Source organism: Hordeum vulgare, chromosome 7H (assembly GCF_904849725.1).
Source record: "Hordeum vulgare subsp. vulgare chromosome 7H, MorexV3_pseudomolecules_assembly, whole genome shotgun sequence".
Taxonomy (NCBI): Eukaryota; Viridiplantae; Streptophyta; class Magnoliopsida; order Poales; family Poaceae; genus Hordeum; species Hordeum vulgare.
Window position 1 is genome coordinate 441,230,525 of NC_058524.1, and position 17,967 is coordinate 441,248,491.

The 17,967-nt window shown below is 46.3% G+C and overlaps 2 protein-coding genes across 4 annotated transcripts; one reads left to right on the forward strand and one right to left on the reverse strand.

Annotated features, from left to right (window-relative positions):
- Positions 1-424: 424 nt before the first annotated feature.
- Positions 425-2,309, forward strand: LOC123409767. Its single transcript, XM_045102635.1, has 2 exons — positions 425-1,248; positions 1,356-2,309. The coding sequence occupies exons 1-2, from the start codon at positions 904-906 to the stop codon at positions 1,953-1,955; spliced, it is 945 nt and encodes a 314-aa protein (XP_044958570.1). The 5' UTR covers positions 425-903; the 3' UTR covers positions 1,956-2,309.
- A 3,151-nt stretch (positions 2,310-5,460) lies between these two features.
- On the reverse strand, positions 5,461-17,456 carry LOC123413479 (1-phosphatidylinositol-3-phosphate 5-kinase FAB1A-like). 3 transcript variants are annotated; one of them, XM_045106420.1, is made up of 12 exons: positions 17,374-17,456; positions 16,406-16,526; positions 15,107-15,811; positions 14,863-15,007; positions 14,421-14,768; positions 12,649-13,599; positions 8,546-8,868; positions 8,270-8,396; positions 8,022-8,186; positions 6,514-7,917; positions 6,170-6,430; positions 5,461-6,085 (listed from the first exon to the last, which is right to left on the reverse strand). In XM_045106420.1, the coding sequence occupies exons 2-12, from the start codon at positions 16,429-16,431 to the stop codon at positions 5,729-5,731; spliced, it is 4,812 nt and encodes a 1,603-aa protein (XP_044962355.1). In that variant the 5' UTR covers positions 16,432-16,526; positions 17,374-17,456; the 3' UTR covers positions 5,461-5,728. The 3 variants fall into 3 exon arrangements, with proteins under 3 accessions (XP_044962355.1, XP_044962353.1, XP_044962354.1); XM_045106418.1 differs by having other exon boundaries at positions 8,546-8,871; XM_045106419.1 differs by lacking the exon at positions 17,374-17,456 and adding an exon at positions 16,627-16,896 and having other exon boundaries at positions 8,546-8,871.
- Positions 17,457-17,967: the final 511 nt, after the last annotated feature.

Here is a 17,967-nt window from a genome sequence, read left to right on the forward strand (position 1 = left end):
GGAGTATACTCTAGTAGTAGTATATGTTATAAATTTCGTGCCTGGCAGCAATGGTGAATCATGTACTACTAGTATGAGTACGTGGTGATAGTGCAATGTGGGCACCAAACATAACGTGGGTTTCCAGAAAAACGATGAGGGGTGGAGTGACTCGGTTGAGGGCAGACAGGGGAGGGGCAGCTGTGTTTCTCCTTGCTTCCCTGCCGCTTGATGGTGCGCCCATCCGAGGCCGGCACACAGGCCCCCCACCCGGATTCAATGGCCTGGCTGCTGTAGAATATGGAGAGAGAGAAAAAAAAGGCAGCAATGCCAGCTGCCAGCTCCAAGTGCTGTGTACTACCACTGCTGCTAGTGCATTTTTTTTCCTTGATCAGCACCAACAAGTAATTAATCGCCTGGGGCAAATGGCAATGGTCCCCCTTTGAATCTGGAAGGAGTACGTACAACTCAAGACAGGGACGGAGCGGACCGGAGTGGAGTGGGATTCATGGGAAAACTGGCTTGGCCTGCTAGCTGATAGGCTAGCTGACTGAGTACGTTTTCCCATGCATGCTACGCTAGTACTACTACTCCTCTCCTCTCCTCTCTCATGGCGAGGCGAGGCGAGGCGATGGTGGAGTGGTGGTCATCAAGAGAGAAGCGAGCAGAGCAGTCTCGGCAATGGCCTCTGCCCAGTCCCCAATTATCCTTCTCCCTGACCGCCGGACACTCCATCATTGCTTCCTCATACACTCACTGCCTCACTCACAGTAACCGAGCTCCTCTCCATCCTCTATATATAGGCCGATCCTCTGCTCCAGCTCAGCCTCCATCTCCCTCCCATGCACCACCACCACCACGCTCTGCTCTCACCGTTCCAGCAAGCACACACAACACAAACTTGAGTCGGCGGCAGAACCAGACATGAACGGCTTCTACTCGTCCATCGCCCACGGCCTCGACGCGCTGCACGGCACGCTGGCCGCGTCGCCGGACGCCGCCTTCATGTCGGCGCCCTTCCTCCAGCAGGCGGCCGCGCTGCTCCGGTCGCTGCACTCGCAGCTCGTCCACCTCGTGCAGCGCCTCCACCTGCCGCCGGGGGAGAGCTGGCTCGACGAGTACATGGACGAGACCTCCCGCCTCTGGGAGGCCTGCCAGGTCGTCAAGGCCGGCGCCTCCGCCCTCGACACCTACTGCGCCTCCGCGGCACGCATCGACGCCGCGCTCGACGACTGGCTCTGCAACCCCAACCCCCACACCGCCCGCCAGGTACGCTCCTCTCCTGCCTGCCTATGCATGCATGCTCGGTTGCTCACGCTCATCGGCTCGTCGCCCATCGTCTTGGCCTCCAATGATCACACACCAAATGCTTGCAGGTGATGCGGGCGATCAACGCGCCGCGGCGGCAGGCCGTGGGGCTGGAGCAGGAGAACCGGGCGCTCGCCGAGACCAGGATCGACCCGTCATCGCTGCTGCTCGACGACCGGTCGCCCGTGGAATTCAAGCTCAACGCCTTCAACGGCTTCAGGGGCGTGCTCTACGCGCTGCGCAACGCCAGCTCCTTCCTCCTCATGCTCCTCGTCTCAGGGACCGTCTCCTGCCTCCCGGACCTCGCCTGCTGCGGGCACCCATTCCGCACCTCAGGCGCCGGCTATGTCTCCTCCATGGGCAGGCTGCGCCAGCGTGTCGCCGAGGAGATGGAGGCGGTCGCTGGCGAGCACTCCGGCTCCGGCGTCATGATGTACGAGTTCCGGCAGGCTAGGGCCGGCATTGAGAGCCTCAAGACAGAGTTCGACAGGGTCGTCGCCAGGGGTTACGGCGACCCTGGCGAGATCGCCGAGAGGGTGGAGATCATCAAAGGATGGGTCGGGATGCTGAGGTCAGGAGCCGAGAGCGTCGTGTGCGAGCTGGACGACTTCTTCGATGAGATCGTGGAAGGCAGGAAGATGCTGTCGGACCTGTGCAGCCATCGCTGATCCAAGCTCACATCACAATCTGCACTTCTGCAGAAGCTAGCTGAAAGCCTGAAACAAACAGGGCATGGTAGATAGTACAACAAGGCTAACAAATTAGAAGAAAAAAAAATGTGGGTGTTCTTCTTCTCTCTTGTGGTTGGGTAATCTAATCTAGCTGCTCTCTCTAGTCTAGCTATCATAGCAGCTAGTGTGTCTATACATAAGTCCTGCACTGGAATATCATCATGCCTGTATTCTTCTCTTCCTAAGCAGAGCAGAGCAGGGCAGAAGTGGTAGTGGCAGGCAGTTTGTGCTTAGGCCTATCTATTTGTCAGAACCAGAATCAGAATCAGAATATATGTCTAGTAATTTCTAGGGGATCGATCTTAGAGGATGAATTGGTGATATAATAGTTACTAGTTGATGGTGAAAGGAAGAATCTGCATCGGAAAAGGAAAGCGGCTCTTTGCCCTTTTCTCGAACTGGAAAAGTGCTGTGGAGATGTGGGCAGCTTGTTGGACAGAGACAAAAGGGTGTTACAATGAGCCCTTGTGCTTGTCATCTTTTGCAACTTCTTTTTGTTCTTTGGCCCTAGGCTAATCACCTTCCTTATCATTGATCGCTCCACCAGCTGCCGCGGCAATTGGCAGTGTAAAGGCTGATTATTTTACTCACGACGATGAAGAAGATGAACAAGGCATGATTCTCAATATGATCTCCGACAGCGGTCGGTCTTCGTTTTGGTTGCACAATGATGGGGTGGCTTTCTGGAATCCGAACATGGTGATCACCTCGAACTTAAGAGGCATCGGTTCAAGGAAAAGGCTCAGCAGCTGCAATGCAAAATTGATGCATTCGAGCTGCTTTGCAGGGTTATACAGTAGAGAAATGATGATAAGCAGCAGGGTAAACCATGTTCCATACTTTCGGGAAAAGCTGACCATGAATCAACCAAATCGAATCACTTATTACTGAAATGGCGGCACCAGTCGTTTTTCGCTAAAGTAGGATCTGCGGCAAAGAATCAAGAAAACATCAGTGCCATGTCACAGTTATATCTATCTTCAAATTTTATAGATTCACCATCAGCTCCTACACAAATGTATGTGTTTACGTTCCCCATAAAAAGCAAATGCCTAATAAAAATAAACTGAGAGAAAAATCTAATGCAACCTTCCTATTTAGCTTTTCTGCTACTGGAAGAGTTTCAAGACTCCAGAAAAGAGTTGAAAGCAGAGTTTATAGAGCAGAGCTATCACACTCACACCTATGATGAATAGGTGCTGTTTACAGAAAATCAGCAGCTAATAGAAACTTCACAGAGGCTAAGAGTAACATTTGCAGACATTGTAACTGAAGCATGGTATCAGATATATCAAATCGAAAGATGTATGATACCACACTCGATCCTCACTACACTTTTAAGTTGAGATTTGAAATATGGTGAGGTCGAAAAAATTGGTGAAACTACGCGATCAGTGATGGTAGGGTGAACATCACTACACACGTTAGGACCTTGTCCATACAATTGTTTCGCAACCTCCTGTGCTCCCCGATGACAGGAATTGCATACATACAAGATGAGCCACTCTGAAATGTTCTAAAAGTCCTCTGGTCATACTCTTACTGCTAGTGTATGCATGCCCTCCTGCAAAAGGAAAACGTAGAAAAGGGGCACATGCCAATCAAAGTCGTGTGGATTATTACCTCCTTCACTGATGATGGAATGACAAACAATTGCCTTTCGCTACGCTATTCTTAAGAGCGGCAAGTGTATGACCAGAGTGAAATTTCGGCCTACTGTAGATTACAGCTGAAGGGAAATTGCAGCCAGTTCCAAGTGGCGCACTTAACTTCTAGAGAGATGTGCTATGATCCACTCAATTCGATACAGCTATAGATTCTGCAACAAGTAACCTTTGCTGGAAAAGGAATTCAAGCTTATTTTCAAGCTTTGCCCATGCATTGATTTGAGAAGTCATAACCCAATTCAGTCGTTTGTCATGAAAAGAAAATGTCTAAGCATGCCCCTTAGGCTAGGCACACTGATAACACATGATTGCTTAATCGTAAGACATGGGCTAAGTTTAGCAGGAATATATGGACCATCAGAGTACGGACTATTTTAGCAGCAAGGCAAACATCTAAATAACCAATAATTAGGTAGAAAAGCGCAAATTACAACTTTCAATCTTTCAAGAAAGGCGAACTTAAAAAATTGCCAGGGACGAGTACCTTCAAACTGTATAACTTCCAATTTCAGCATGGCTGCAAAGCCAGCTGTGTAACCACGGATGCTTATAATTTTTATTTAGTTAAGAATCAAACAACTGGTGAAAAATAAACGAAAATATACTGTTTTTTGAAGGAGCATGTCAATTCTTGGTCATGACCAATGCTCCATAAACCACCTCTCCAGATGCTGCATACGATATGTGTACTAGTAAGCAGAGTTAATGCAACAAAAGATAAGAATGCACTTGGCATGCATCATCAATAAATCACTATAATCCCCGCAAACAAATCAATTATAAAGTAGTCTCTGGCCAGATTATAACTGCACAAACAATGTGCTACTAGCAGATTATAGTATGTGTACTGGTAGGCAGAGTTACACAAAAGAAGCAAATCAGGATGGTTATATGAACTAACTCACCAAGGTCTCGCATGTTCAGTGACAGGAATTCCCTCCTGCTACCTATGAACAGCAGACACTAGCTGTCAAATATTAGCCATCACAAACAAAGCTTTTGCCATCAGTTATTCAGTAATCTGACCAAGGAAAATAACAGTATAATTAAACTCCAACATGATAATTCTCCTTGCTTGACCAATTTAAATAACAGAATTCGGTTATGGAAGACGAAACGTAGCATTACATTAGTAAAGCCCTGATCGGCGCCGTTTGTAATGTCTAAAAGGGATGAACTAACAGGTTCATTTCAGGAGCAGTGAACTGCTTTATAACATCAAAAAAATTCTTTTGACAAACATAGAAGATAGGCTTAGCACATAAAACAACCACCAAAATCAGGCACATCACCAGGCAGTTACCATGATCCAGAAAAATGAGAACTGGCCTCGTCTCCAGTGAGCTACTTTCCAGAAAAGAAGCAAACGCCAAATTACAATGTCTCTTTCCTATCATAAAAGAGACTTGGGCATAAATACGAATTGCCACAAAATTACATAAACAGACTACAGAATAAACAAGTGAGAGACTTGATTTCACGCCTTCTAATGACTCAAAACTGATTTATGAAAGATACATAGCAAAATGATCTTACCAGTAGATCCGCAAACTTGTGCAACAATAAAAAGTAATTTGGGGTAAGGATGTGCAGTGAACTCAGGAGGCACTTAAACTTGCTCCTTTGCTCATGTTAGTAATTATAATGTAGTAAAGAAGGAAAAATACTGATCAAACTGGTGAAATTTGGAAAAAAAGGTCGAAAGTCCTCCTCGGACAGTTAGCTGCTTCAGACACCAAGAACTAATTTAGCAAGAAGAAAATGCTTGAGTCTCATAGGTCCAAAAATAATCATATCAATTTTGTAAATTTCACTATAATAATTGTGAAATTCACATTTTACATTTGCATAGGTACATGTATTGTGGACTTCACTTCCCAGCAATCTGCCTAAAAATTGCAAACTTCTGGGAAGATCAAGAGTGAGACCTTCATATGCACACCATTTTACAAAGTGAAACTTAGGCAAGAACATCAAGAACAAATGGATAGGACTGTCAGAGGAGTCCGAATAGAACTTGGCACATGCCTCAGCTGAACAGAACTAGACTCTTGCATCAGCCTCAATTGGATGCTGAAGCAGGTTATCACCATTCTGGGCTTCTACCAACTTGTTATTGCTATGACCAAAGGATTTGTATGGTCCAGAAAAATTCTCAGGACCCCAAGTATCTGGAACCGCGAGAAAGTACTTGCCCATAAACTTTCTAAACCTTTTCTTGTAATCCTTAGGAGAAATTACGGTTGGTAAAACATTCTTTGGAACCAAAGAAGACTTCGCCCATGTCTCCAGTTGCTTGTCCCAAGTATATTGCCTCAAATAATCAATAATGCCAAACACAAGTTCATTCTTTTGTTTGTCCACTCCGACAAGCAGAGAATAGTCCATAACATTAACCGACTGCAAGTACAATAATTTTGTTAAGATATATTAATATAAAAATATGATGATTACCTGAAATTGGAACATGTGCATTATACATACAGTGAGGAAAGATGTGTCATTCCAGATTGCGCGCTGCAAGAGATGTTTTGTTCTTCCACCAATATAGATTGGAGAGACATTCATGTCCTCCACAAAGTTCTGATCCAAGTAAACAGTGTCAGGGTCATTTGAGTTGGTGATGTGTCGTGAAAACATAGCACCTTTAAGATCATAAATCCGTGAAATGTTGTGCCCAAACATAAGATTTTCCATCACCATCAGATCCACCTTTATCTCTTTGCCATGCCTTATTTGCTTAACCTGAAACAGCAAAGTTTTAGAAAAATATAGTAATAAATGGAAGAAAATAAATTGAAACGGGACTAGTTGTAGAAGTAAACTACCTGATAGATTCCTAATATTTTGGCGAGGCAAGTTTGGCTTCCAGTGTCTAAAGAATGGTAAGCATGACTGAAGTAATCATCGGCGAATTTTATGAAGGATTCAAATTCTGTCTTCTTGATTTGCTTTATAATGAACCTGTCATCCAATGTCTTCGCAAACAAAGCTTTACTCTTTCCACCTTGAGCATCCCACTTCTTACATCGGCTTAATGAAGTAATATATGCAAGCTCAGATGGGCAGCACTTTTTTCGAAGAACGTAGAATTTATCGGCATGTATACTAGTAACTGAATATTTGCCTTTGAGAGATACTTTCCCATTCACAGGGATTTCTGGATGTGCCACAGACAATAAAGGCGATGTATCAAAACCAGAAAGGTCACCAGATGAATATGACGAAATAGAAGATGCCATGCTTGCTTCAGATTCTATAGATGACCATGGTGATGAACCAATAGAACTTTCAGATAGAATGCTATAAGATTTCTCCATTGTTTTAGTATGCTCCCTCCTGGCATCCTCCGCCTCATTCACGACTGGGGTATCCTTCCGACGGTCCTCAGATATGGCAAGAGCAAGAGCTATTATGCTAGAAATCTCATGCTCGAATACACACAGAATATTGCCACCGGAGCCAACTGTGAATTGAGGAGAGTCTATCTCTTCATGTTTTTCAAACAGGGGAGACAGATGAGATGGAGAATAACAGTTAACAAGTCTAAATTTCTCCAAATTTCCTATTTGAATGTCCTTCCTGTAAGCCAGTTGAGACTCATGAAATGAACTCCAAATCCATCTTTCCCTCTCACCCCAATCAGAACTTCTGAACTTCTGGAGAATGCTTGAACGCTCCTGCTCCACAGAAACTCGATGCACCAGCATCCCATTGCCCTGTGGCTTTGTATCATTTGAAACTTCAAAAGAAGGCATTTTTGGAATTTGTGTCATGCTGTCTACGTCTACTTGACCAGTACCAACGAGAGATCCGTCACCTTTACTACCTCCATTGCAAGAAAGTTCAGAGTTCCCAACTCCCTCACTATCATCGAGCATAGGTGCTGCAATCTCACCTGAATTATAATGGTCAACGCAAATTTTGTTACTTGTGCACTCAGTGGTACCAGCTGAACCACCAGCTTTTGTAGTTCTATCACACATCAATTTGCTGATTTGCTTGTCAATCTCATAGCTGGCCTCATTAATCTTATCAACGGTGTTTATAGGATCCTTGCCATTAGCAACATTTCCTTGTCTAGCAGATATCCAGTTAAAAAGCTCATGGAGCCGATGGTCCCATGCATAAAGTTCAAGTAGTATATCCTGATAAGACCAATTTATATTAAGAAGTTCATGTACAGATGAGGATGATCTCCCATTTTGATTGATCGTCTTTACTAGTGAATCCTGCATAACAATACAATGAAAGCCAATAAATTATAATTAAATAGAACAAATTTGTTGACATAACAAATTCAAACGCTAGCAGGAATGAAGACATGTATGCTTACCTCAAAATCTGCCTTGTCTTTCATTAACAAATCTTCGAGTTCAGAAAACTCCGTTACAGGTAGAAATGTGCAACAGTTGGCTGTAGTCATGCCATGATATCGATTCTTCAAGTGTTGAAGCAAGCTTGCTACCTCAACGAAAAGCCTCATACCTCTAGCAAGAACCTTAAAAGATGCAACATAAACATTAGTACTATGCATGTACCAAACACAACTACCAAACGGTAATGGTAGAGGATAAGACATACATGTCTCCTTTCTTCTTCAAACCAGTTTTGTCTGCTGGGGTTTTCGAAGTGGAGGGTGGGTTGTGGTTTGCAGGTAGTGTAAATTTGAACCGATGAGTAACGGAACATTGCAACATTGGAGCCCAATCTGAAGTCAGTTAAAAAGGAAATTGCCATTAACAAAATAGGCAAGAAACAGTTACATGCACTTCTGATACATAGCTATGTTAAAGGCAGCCAAGAAATATCTCTACTTAAAATACATATTTGACGTAAAAAAAAATACATCTAGCATACCCGAAAAAGCGCAGGCAGTCCCTGTTCACCAAATGACCACATATGGATAACCTTCTCGCTGCAGAGTGGCTTGAAAAACTGAGTTCCAGAAATTTCCCAAAAGAGAGATTTCGTGCTTCCGATGATATTAGCACTCTTGGGGTCGATTTAGATACCCCGTGTTCATGTTCACATCTCAGGCATCTTGTCCACATCCAGATTTTTCCTTCGGATTCACCAGGTAAACCATGTTTAGACACTAGATGCTTCGTTCGAACAGTCAAATTTCCATTTTGATGAGTATAAGAGTATATGTGAGCCTCACAAGAGGAACAACTTGGTTTCTGCTGCAAATAAACATTATGAGCCAAGTATCATCTGAGCCAAATTAGTTACATTACTAACAAAAGATATGATATTCAATGTAGGGAAATTCTATCTAGAAGCGCCGCACCGTGGACATCCGGTGCGGCGGCTTGTATGTTCTCTTGCATGCATGCATGCAATGATGTCATCAGATTCGTAATAAATGACCGAAATTCAAAAACTTTTATCTCTTAAACCGTTAATTCGATCGATGATCCGTTTTCATCGTTGACTTTGTTTCGACGAAATCTTCAAAACTAGATCCCATGTCGACATGTTTCAACAACTTTTTTTTTGCTCATAATTACCACATATGTTGCACTTACTTGTCATATTAGTAAGTACTTACTTGTCTAATAAAAAATAACTTAATCGTCAAATTTTTAAAAATTACGTATAAATATGACATCTTGACATAATCAAAATGACAAGCAGAAACAACTTTTTTAGACGATTACACGCAAAAATATGACAACTCAACATATTTAAAACCGGTGACCATAAAAAAATCTTTTATGGTTATCGTTTGTAAATATGACAACTCGGCATAGTTAAACTAGCATCTTGACAACTAAGTTTTTTGTAAAATTGGCAACTATGCAATTTTAAACTACTACTAGTGGTACTAATACTAACCAGATACATTTAGCTAGTGAATAAGGTCTGCCGGTACTGTGTGCCGCGGGTGCAGGCGCTGTAGGAGACCCAACGAGGTGGCCCGGTTGACGAGCTGGCCGAGTACGTCGACGGCAAGGACGAAGAGCTGCGGGGACAGCGGGTCGCCCTGCCGAAATCCTCGACGATGCCAAATCGGGGGGGCCGGGTCGCCATTGAGGGTGCTCGCCGAAGACAGCAAGATGGCCAGCCAAGCTCGGAAGCGGGTGCCGAAACCGTAGCGGTGCAACACCTCGAAGACAAAAGGCCAGGAGAGAGTCGAATGCTTTGGTCAGGTCCAGCTTGAGGAGGGCGCGAGGGGCTTTGAGCTGGTGGAGTAGCCGCGCCGATTGCTTGACGAGGACGAAGTTGTCGTGGAGGCTGCGCCCAGGGATGAATGCGTTTTGGTTCGGGCTGACGAAGCGATCCAGCTCAGGGCCAAGGTGGAGGGAGAGCACTTTGGCGAACACCTTGGCGACGAGATGGATGAGGCTGATAGGCCTGTAATCCCCGAAGGTGGCGGCGTCGGCCCGCTTGGGGAGCAAGGTGAGCAGCGCCTGGTTGGGTCGGTCGAAACCTCGGTCGCGCATGTCGTAAAGCTGTTGGAAGACGTCCACCAGGTCTTGCCACACCGTGGGCCAGCAAGCGCGCAAGAACTCTGTAGTGAAGCCGTCAGGGCCCGACGCCTTGTGCGCAGGGAGTCGCTGAATAGTGTGCCAGATTTCCTCGGTGGCGAACGGCTCCTCGAGGGCAAGGAGGCCGTCGGTGGGCTCGATGAGCTCGTCAAGATGGAGCGAGCGCTCGCGTTCGACGGCGGTGCCAAGCAGGCCATCAAAGTGTGCGAAGGCCGCGTCCGCCATGTCGTCGTGGCTAGAAATGGCGTGCCCGTCGATGTTGATGTTGTAGATCCTATTCTTCTGCCTGCGGTAGGTGCTCTGTCGATGGAAGAAGGAGGTGTTGGCGTCACCGTCCTTCAGATGTCGTGCTGTTTTGCCATCCATCGCCGGACGAGATCACCGCGGTCAAGGGCATCCTGCGCCTCTTCGTCCGTGCCTCCGGACTTCAGGTCAACTTCGCCAAGAGCACAGCGACACTCATTCGCTGCGACGAGGAGGCGGCAACCGCGGCAGTGCAGCTGCTCGGCTATCCCATCGCCGAGCTCCCGGTCACCTACTTGGGAATCCCACTCACGATCCGGCGACCGACGGCGGCGCAGCTACGGCCCCTTGTAGACAAGGTGAGGGGCCAATTGCCGTCATGGAAGGCCTGGCTAATGAACAAGGCTGGGCGCCTCGCGATGGTGAAATCCGTCCTCTGCGCAGTCCCCATTCACCAACTGCTCGTTTTTGCACCGCCCAAGAAGACTATCAAGCAACTAGAGAAGATCGAGCGTGGCTTCCTGTGGGCTGGCCGTGAGGCTGCCAATGGGGGTAACTGCCACGTAAACTGGCGGCGCACATGCCGCCCCATCGAGCTTGGAGGCCTTGGCATCCCAGACCTCGAGCGCACCGGGCTGGCTCTCCGCCTGCAGTGGCTTTGGCTCAGCCACACCGACCAGAACAGAGCTTGGAGTGAGCTCGACCCGCAGTTCTCGGCGGACGAACGCACCCTGTTCTTCGCCTGCACCACGATGTCCCTGGGGAACGGCCTCTCGGCCCTCTTCTGGGACGATCGTTGGATCGGCGGCCGATCTGTCGGCGAGATAGCTCCGCGGCTCCTCGCCTGCATCCCCATGCGCAGGAGGAAGGCGCGGACAGTCACGGAAGGGCTCAATGCCTGGGCTCGCGACATCGAGGGCACTCTCGGTGTCCACGAGATTGGCCAGTACATCCGCCTCTGGAGCATCATCGAGCACACCATCCTGCTCAACACGCCTGACCAGCTCTCCTGGAAGTGGACCACGAATGGCTCATACTCCGCTAAGTCCTGCTACAAGGTTACCTTTCAGGGATCCATCCCCAGCGCCTCCTGGAAGCTCATCTGGAAGAGTTGGGCTCCACCCCGGGTGCGGTTCTTCCACTGGCTCGCTGACCAAGATTGATGCTGGACCTCCGACCGCCTAGCTCGTCGAGGGCTGCAGCACCACAACCCTTGCATCTTATGCTGCCAGGACCCCGAGACTATGGACCACTTGCTCCTCCGCTGCCCCTTCTCCAGGCAGGTCTGGCAAAGCATCATCGCCTGGCTCCGCTTGCCCTGCGCCGTCCCCAGCAATGAAACTTCCCTTCTCGCCTGGTGGCATCGCGCCAAGCGGAGCATGCCGCACCCCATGCACAAAGGCTTCGCGTCCGTGACCCTGCTGACCCCGTGGATGATATGGAAACACCGCAACAGCTGTGTGTTTGAGGGCACCCAACCCTCGATGAACGGCCTGGTAGTGAAGATCAAAGAAGAAGCGTCCCTCTGGACCAAGGCAGGAGCGGCCGGTCTCCGTATCATCTACCCCCAGACCTGGGATGTACACTAGTCATAGGCTTTTCTATTCCCAGCATTGCCCCTCCTAGGAGGATTGTAATATAAACTCTTCCTTTTCAATACAAAGAAACGCACGTATCTCACTGCGTTTTCTCAAAAAAAAAAGGTCTGCCAACACATGTTTTGTGTGAGACACTTTTTCTACCGATTTTCTGTGTGACGCTTTGCATGCAATGCATATTTTTATGATGCCATCTGCATATCCTTCTAGCCCACGCTGTTGTGTGCTGCAATATGGATACATGCGGCACATGATTCACATCAAGAAAAAAATGGCAATTAAGTTATTTTTTTTGGACAAGTGGCTAATAATACGACAAGTCTAAAAATGTGGCAATTATGGACGAAGAAAAAAAGTTCTCGAAACATGTCGACATGGGGTCTAGTTTTGAAGATCTCGTCGCGACAAAGCCAACGGTGAAAACAGATTGACAATTAAATTAACGGTTTTAGAGATAAAACTTTTTAAATTTCAAGTCAATAGAGAGAATCTTGATGACGTCATTGCATGCATGTATGGTAGGAAGATGGAATTAGCCGCGGCATGTGAAGACTCGCATGCGGCGCCGCTGTGTAGTTAAGTCCTTCAATGTAAATAAGAGACAAAATCATAAGTTACAAACCGGTACCTGGTTCTGCAAAATGTCTTGCAAGTATCGCCCTAAGGACACATCAGAGTTCCCGTAGTAGTTTATACGGGACAGACGGCTCTGGTCATCAGAATTCCCGTAGTAGTTTATACGGGACAAGCGGCTCTGGTCATCAGATATGACCTGCTTTTTGATGCATTGGCTAGACGTCAAAACCAGTATACTATGAGAATCAAGTGCATCACCGGCTTGATCTTTGTTAGAAATGTTCTCTTTACTAATGATAGTAGTGCCGTGATGTTCCCCATCTTCTGCGATGACGGGTGATTCCTCATGTTCGTCACACATACGAGAACTTGCTTCTGTTACATCTTGAGTCCTTTCTTGTTTCAAGATATCTTCTGTGTCATCCAAATTTTCACTGGAAACCGCTGACTCTTCCACCTTTGCCCCAACATGAAATCCATTACTAACGATTTCGTTACTGGATTCAACTCTGCCTTCTATTTGATTATCAGTTGTCTCTTGCAATAACTTGCCAGTAAATTCTCGTAATGGTCCTGAAACCGGTGATGGTAACCTTCTGGCAAGGAGGAGCGGCGTTGAGCTATACGGGATATTTGCACCTTCTCTAAGTTCATCCAAAGAGCTGTCTGTGACTAAAATTGGATCATTTACATCTGTATTACTGAGAGCTTTCTTCCCATCAGCATAGATATTAGAAGTGGCGTGGTATAATCGAAGTGCTGGAGAATCATCATGTGAAACAGGGATAGCACCACCCAAAACAGAAGTATCATAATCAATTGCTGGTGGGCCCATCATAGTGGCAGCATAATTATCTTGTGAAGTATTTTTATCATTTAAGAATACCCGCTGATCTTCAAAGAAAGACGTTTCAAGGATCAAGTGGTATGCTGCAAAGACTGTGTAGTGCATGACTTGCTTGACTTTCTTCAATTCTTCGGTATTTGCTCCCCGTAGCAGTATCTGGATGAAAACAACTCTTTGTCGCTCAGATAATTCAGCGGTGTATGAAACACTAATCGGACTGTCACTTACTACATATTCAGTGGATTGTGATTAGTATGCATGGAATGCAATCTATTGACATTTTCACTTTAATTGATAAAAACATATGACACTGCTATGGAGATAACCACAAACAAAACCGGTATTGTTATTATAAAGCACCACAAGTTTACCTAGCTCCTGCCAAGTTTTACTGCTATAATTTTTGTCTAACACACATTTGTTTTCTTTTGAGGAGTGAACCAAGATGGCGCGAAGTACAAAACCGAAAACGCAACAGGAACAAAAAACCTACGTAACAAAAATTAGCAGCCCTAATAGATAAAATCAAAAGGGACTAGAAAGTTAAGAAAAGTAGCAAGCAAAACAATACCAAAAACACATAACCAAGCATTTTATCGCTATGTTTGGCATGCCCTTCCGAAATACAAGCAAGGAGCAGCTCATTCCTCATGTTTTAAGATACTACAAATACCGACAATGTTATTCTCTCCCTCATAACTGAAAAGGTATAGAGATCATGTTATTACATAGTATAAATGCCAACTATTAAGCAACATAATAGACACATCGACCGTAAGCTAGAATAACGTTTGCTTTTTGGTTCCACGCTCATACAGAAGGATGTCTTGATCAGGAAGAATATACATAAGAAAAACTAGCATAATTTATTCATTTTACTTTCGGATGAAAGAAATAATGTAGCATAAAAAAGAAGAATGAAACTGAAAAGATTGTATAAACGCACCATACAGGTAATCATAGCTAAGTAGACATACCGTGCAACCCAATGGCCTGGGAAAACCTTCCAAGAAGGTTAATGTTTTAGATAGTCTCTTCCCACCTTCACTGGCAATGTTATGCTCTTCAATGAATTTTTCAGTATGGAAGTAGTCACACTGCTTCAGCTTCGGTTGATCCAAAACTTCTGGAAATGATATTATGGGAGAACCTGTGCAGCGTGCAATCCTTTGCAAGCGGCTGAGCTTCATATCAAGAATCAGTGTACAACCTTCTTTTAGTAGAAGCTCCTGTATGTCTCGTGAAACAGTTTTCTCAACCATTATAACATTGGGACTGCATATTTCCATCACTTTACTTATAGTCCTCTCCAGATGGCCTTTTTCCTAATTATTGAAGGCATAAAATAGAAGGTCATCTTCTACAGGAAAAGGGAGAACTAAATTTACTGTCAAAAGGCATATGTATGTAATATCCAACCTGATCCATTGAATTAAACGACGATAAACCAACATCAGAATGCCCAAGTACACCTTTCAGTAGAAGCAACCTAGGATTGTGACAATTGGTCGGCATGTGCTTATGAGCAGTGTTCTTTTTGAAGACTAGCCCCTTTATCACCTCACTGCAATCAAAGTTAAAAGGTGAAGGTTTATAATCAATCTAGCATGCAAATAGAAATTAGACAATCTTTAAATAAAAAATTAGCTGACAAATGTTTCACCTTTGCCAACGAGTACCAGATGCTACACATTTGACCTTGATGTAAGATCCAGGGTCCATTTCATTGCCGATTTTTGCATCAGGTTTAATAAGAAGTGCAGCTTCCCACGACAGGGAGGTCACAATATCAAGCCAACTCTCAGTACTCTCTCCTTTTCCGAAGGGGATACCAGCAGAGGCCAGAAACCGGCTGACAAGTATCTTGAGCTGCCCATTCATAGCTCCCAGCATTGCATTTTCTCGTCCGTCCCTAGGATTGGGGCTTTCCTCATGTTCCTCGCCAGTGGCTGGGAAACTTGACTGGCCCCACTTTATTCCATCACCATAATCATCATCGTCGTCGTCATAAGCAATGTTTCCGGCAACACTATCAGTCTCATCTCCCTTATCTGCTGCTTTAGGAGGTATCCAAATGCTATAATTTTCAAAACCTGGGAGGTCTGTATTGTTGATTTTGCCGTTGGTACTTTCAGCCCCATCAGAATCATCACCAGACCTACCCGAGCCGACAGAGGAGGCAGATGGATCGCTGCTGACGTCTTCATGTTTGTGCAGTGATGAAGTGTCGGAGAAGAAATTGTCGTCTGTGTACAGATTATTGCTACTAGACTTAGAAGGATTCCTGGTCCGATTCTGTCCCAGATGATCAGCATCATGCAGGCGGTGAGGGGTAAGATTACCATCTAAAACCTCTGATACAACCTCCCTGTCATTACCAAAAGAACATGACTGGTTCAGAACGGAATTTAAAAAGCACCCAGACGCAGACACACAAAATACCTGGCAAGACAGTTCCCTTGCCTCAAGGGCATTTCTCTACCAAACTAGGTTATCCAGGTTAAATATCTACGAGCTTAGCTGGCTGGAGAAATGAACAAAGATATCTTCCTTGAGCATGACCCCCCAAACACAGGTGTCAGGTTCTTGTCGGCGATATTGACCAACCTTTCAGGCGTACAAAACGAGAAACAGAAAAATTGAAGTGTCTCGATGCTGAACAAAAGACTCTGGTGAATTAATGGCTAAGCAAGGTTGGTCGCGTGCATATTCGGACGGGGCGAGAATTCTCTTCCACTATTATCTAAAACAAGGCTAAGCAAGTGTGGTACACTGCATACGCCTAAATAAGTGTCTGAGGCTGCAGCTGGCCTTGTTCAGACATAATAACGTAATGAGCAGGTGTATCTGAGGTTACACAGTTGGCAGTGTTCAGGCAGAGCTCCCGCTGAGCATCTGAACATGTGCATAGTATGAACGGTATACTATTCAGACCAATGGAGTCGTGGGAATGAAGCACTACCTTCGTGGATTCATGTCCGGGCACATGTCCACCGACGAGGGGGGCCGTCACATGCCCTGGCTCCTCCTCCTCCTCTTCCTGCTCCTGACGCCTCAGATCTCTGGGTGTGTATGGCCTTGACCTGACCAGTTCAGCATGGAAGGAAGGAAGCAATCAGTCCATTATATTAATTGAAGACAAGAAATCACAACTACTCGGTCAATTCAAAAATCGAAACCCACCAACCGACAGGGAAACAGAAATTAAAAGCAATCTCAACTCCCAAGGCAAACGAAAAATTGAGCCCAGAAACGAAACGCGTCCGTCCACCGGTGCTCACGATGAGGACGCCGGAATCGAGCGGCGCTTGATTCGGATCGCGCGAAATGGAAACCGAACCGCGCAGTCGACGCCGAAGCGGGCGGGGAAACTGAAGCCGGATCCTATACTACTACTACTTGCACTATCAAATCAAATCAAAAGGGGAAGAAAAGGTAGAGAAGGATGAGGATAGTAGTAGTAGTACTCCCAGGTAGTAGTAGTTGGAATCGAAGCAATTGCGGCGATCAATCCAAAGGCCGGCCACGGCCACGGCCAGGCTGTCTCCCCTATGATGGCGCAACAAACCCCACACAGGAAGAGGAAGGAAAATAAAAAAGGGCAGATATTGAAGAAGGAAGTATCCAAGCGCGTGGGTCCAGGTCAGCAACGGCCCCGGGTCAGGCGCCGCGACAGAAACATCCCAATCCCCAATTCAAAGTTTGAAACCCGTCCCTTCCTCCTCCTGCACCCATAGGCCATGCCCACGACCTACCTACTGCTACGTAGGTACGCACGCACGCACGTACGTACGGTATGTGGTATGTATGTTCTTCCAAGTTCGTCCGACCCCCACCCGATGAGCAACGAAGACGACGACAACAACCGAGAAATGACCGGAAAATCGCAAGAGAAGGGGACAAGGGGAGGGGAGTGGACCTCCGCCTTACCGCGCGCGCGGGGGAGCTCCGCGGCGACGTTCAGCTCGTCGGCGTCGGGGCGGCCTCGCGGGCCGACGGATGTATTGGCGAGCAGGAGTTGGTCCGGTGGCCTGCGCGCGTGCGCGTGGAAGAATAGAGCGGAGAGGAGATGCGGTCGCGAACGGCGGGCGAACGAGGATGGAAAGGCGACGACACGAGGGGAGAAGAAAAAGAGCAGGGGGGAGGAGAAGGAGGGAGCGGGCGCAGCGCACGAAAGAAATACTTGTCCTCCACCTCGCGCTGGACCCCACGCCACCTGCACGGCTCGTATATTAATCTTGTTTCTGTTGAGTAAATAGGCAATTTTCCGAGTAGATTAATCCACAAAATAATAACTAGCATGGCATTGACTAGACTAATGACATACTGATGTTGAGCTAACCTAGCACATACTACGCATATAGTGGATACATCTATGCAAACAAGTAGTACTGCTAGAATAAATACGAACAAGAGGATAAACGAGTCATACCCTCCAATCGGCCAGTTGGCCGTAGCAGCAGCGGCGGCGGCGGCGGCAGAGGCAGTATCCTCTGCCGTCTTCTTTTCGGCTTCCTCGCGGAG

Excerpts from the sequence above, each read along its gene's own strand:
- LOC123409767 (XM_045102635.1), top strand. The coding sequence starts at position 904 with ATGAACGGCTTCTACTCGTCCATCGCCCACGGCCTCGACGCGCTGCAC. Across the intron at positions 1,249-1,355 it reads ACCCCCACACCGCCCGCCAG|GTGATGCGGGCGATCAACGC; the intron begins GTACGCTCCTCT and ends AAATGCTTGCAG.
- LOC123413479 (XM_045106418.1), bottom strand. The coding sequence starts at position 16,431 with ATGTGCCCGGACATGAATCCACGAAG. Across the intron at positions 13,600-14,420 it reads CCAGGCCATTGGGTTGCACG|ATACTGCTACGGGGAGCAAA; the intron begins GTATGTCTACTT and ends GTTTTCATCCAG. Across the intron at positions 8,187-8,269 it reads TTGAAGAAGAAAGGAGACAT|GTTCTTGCTAGAGGTATGAG; the intron begins GTATGTCTTATC and ends GCATCTTTTAAG.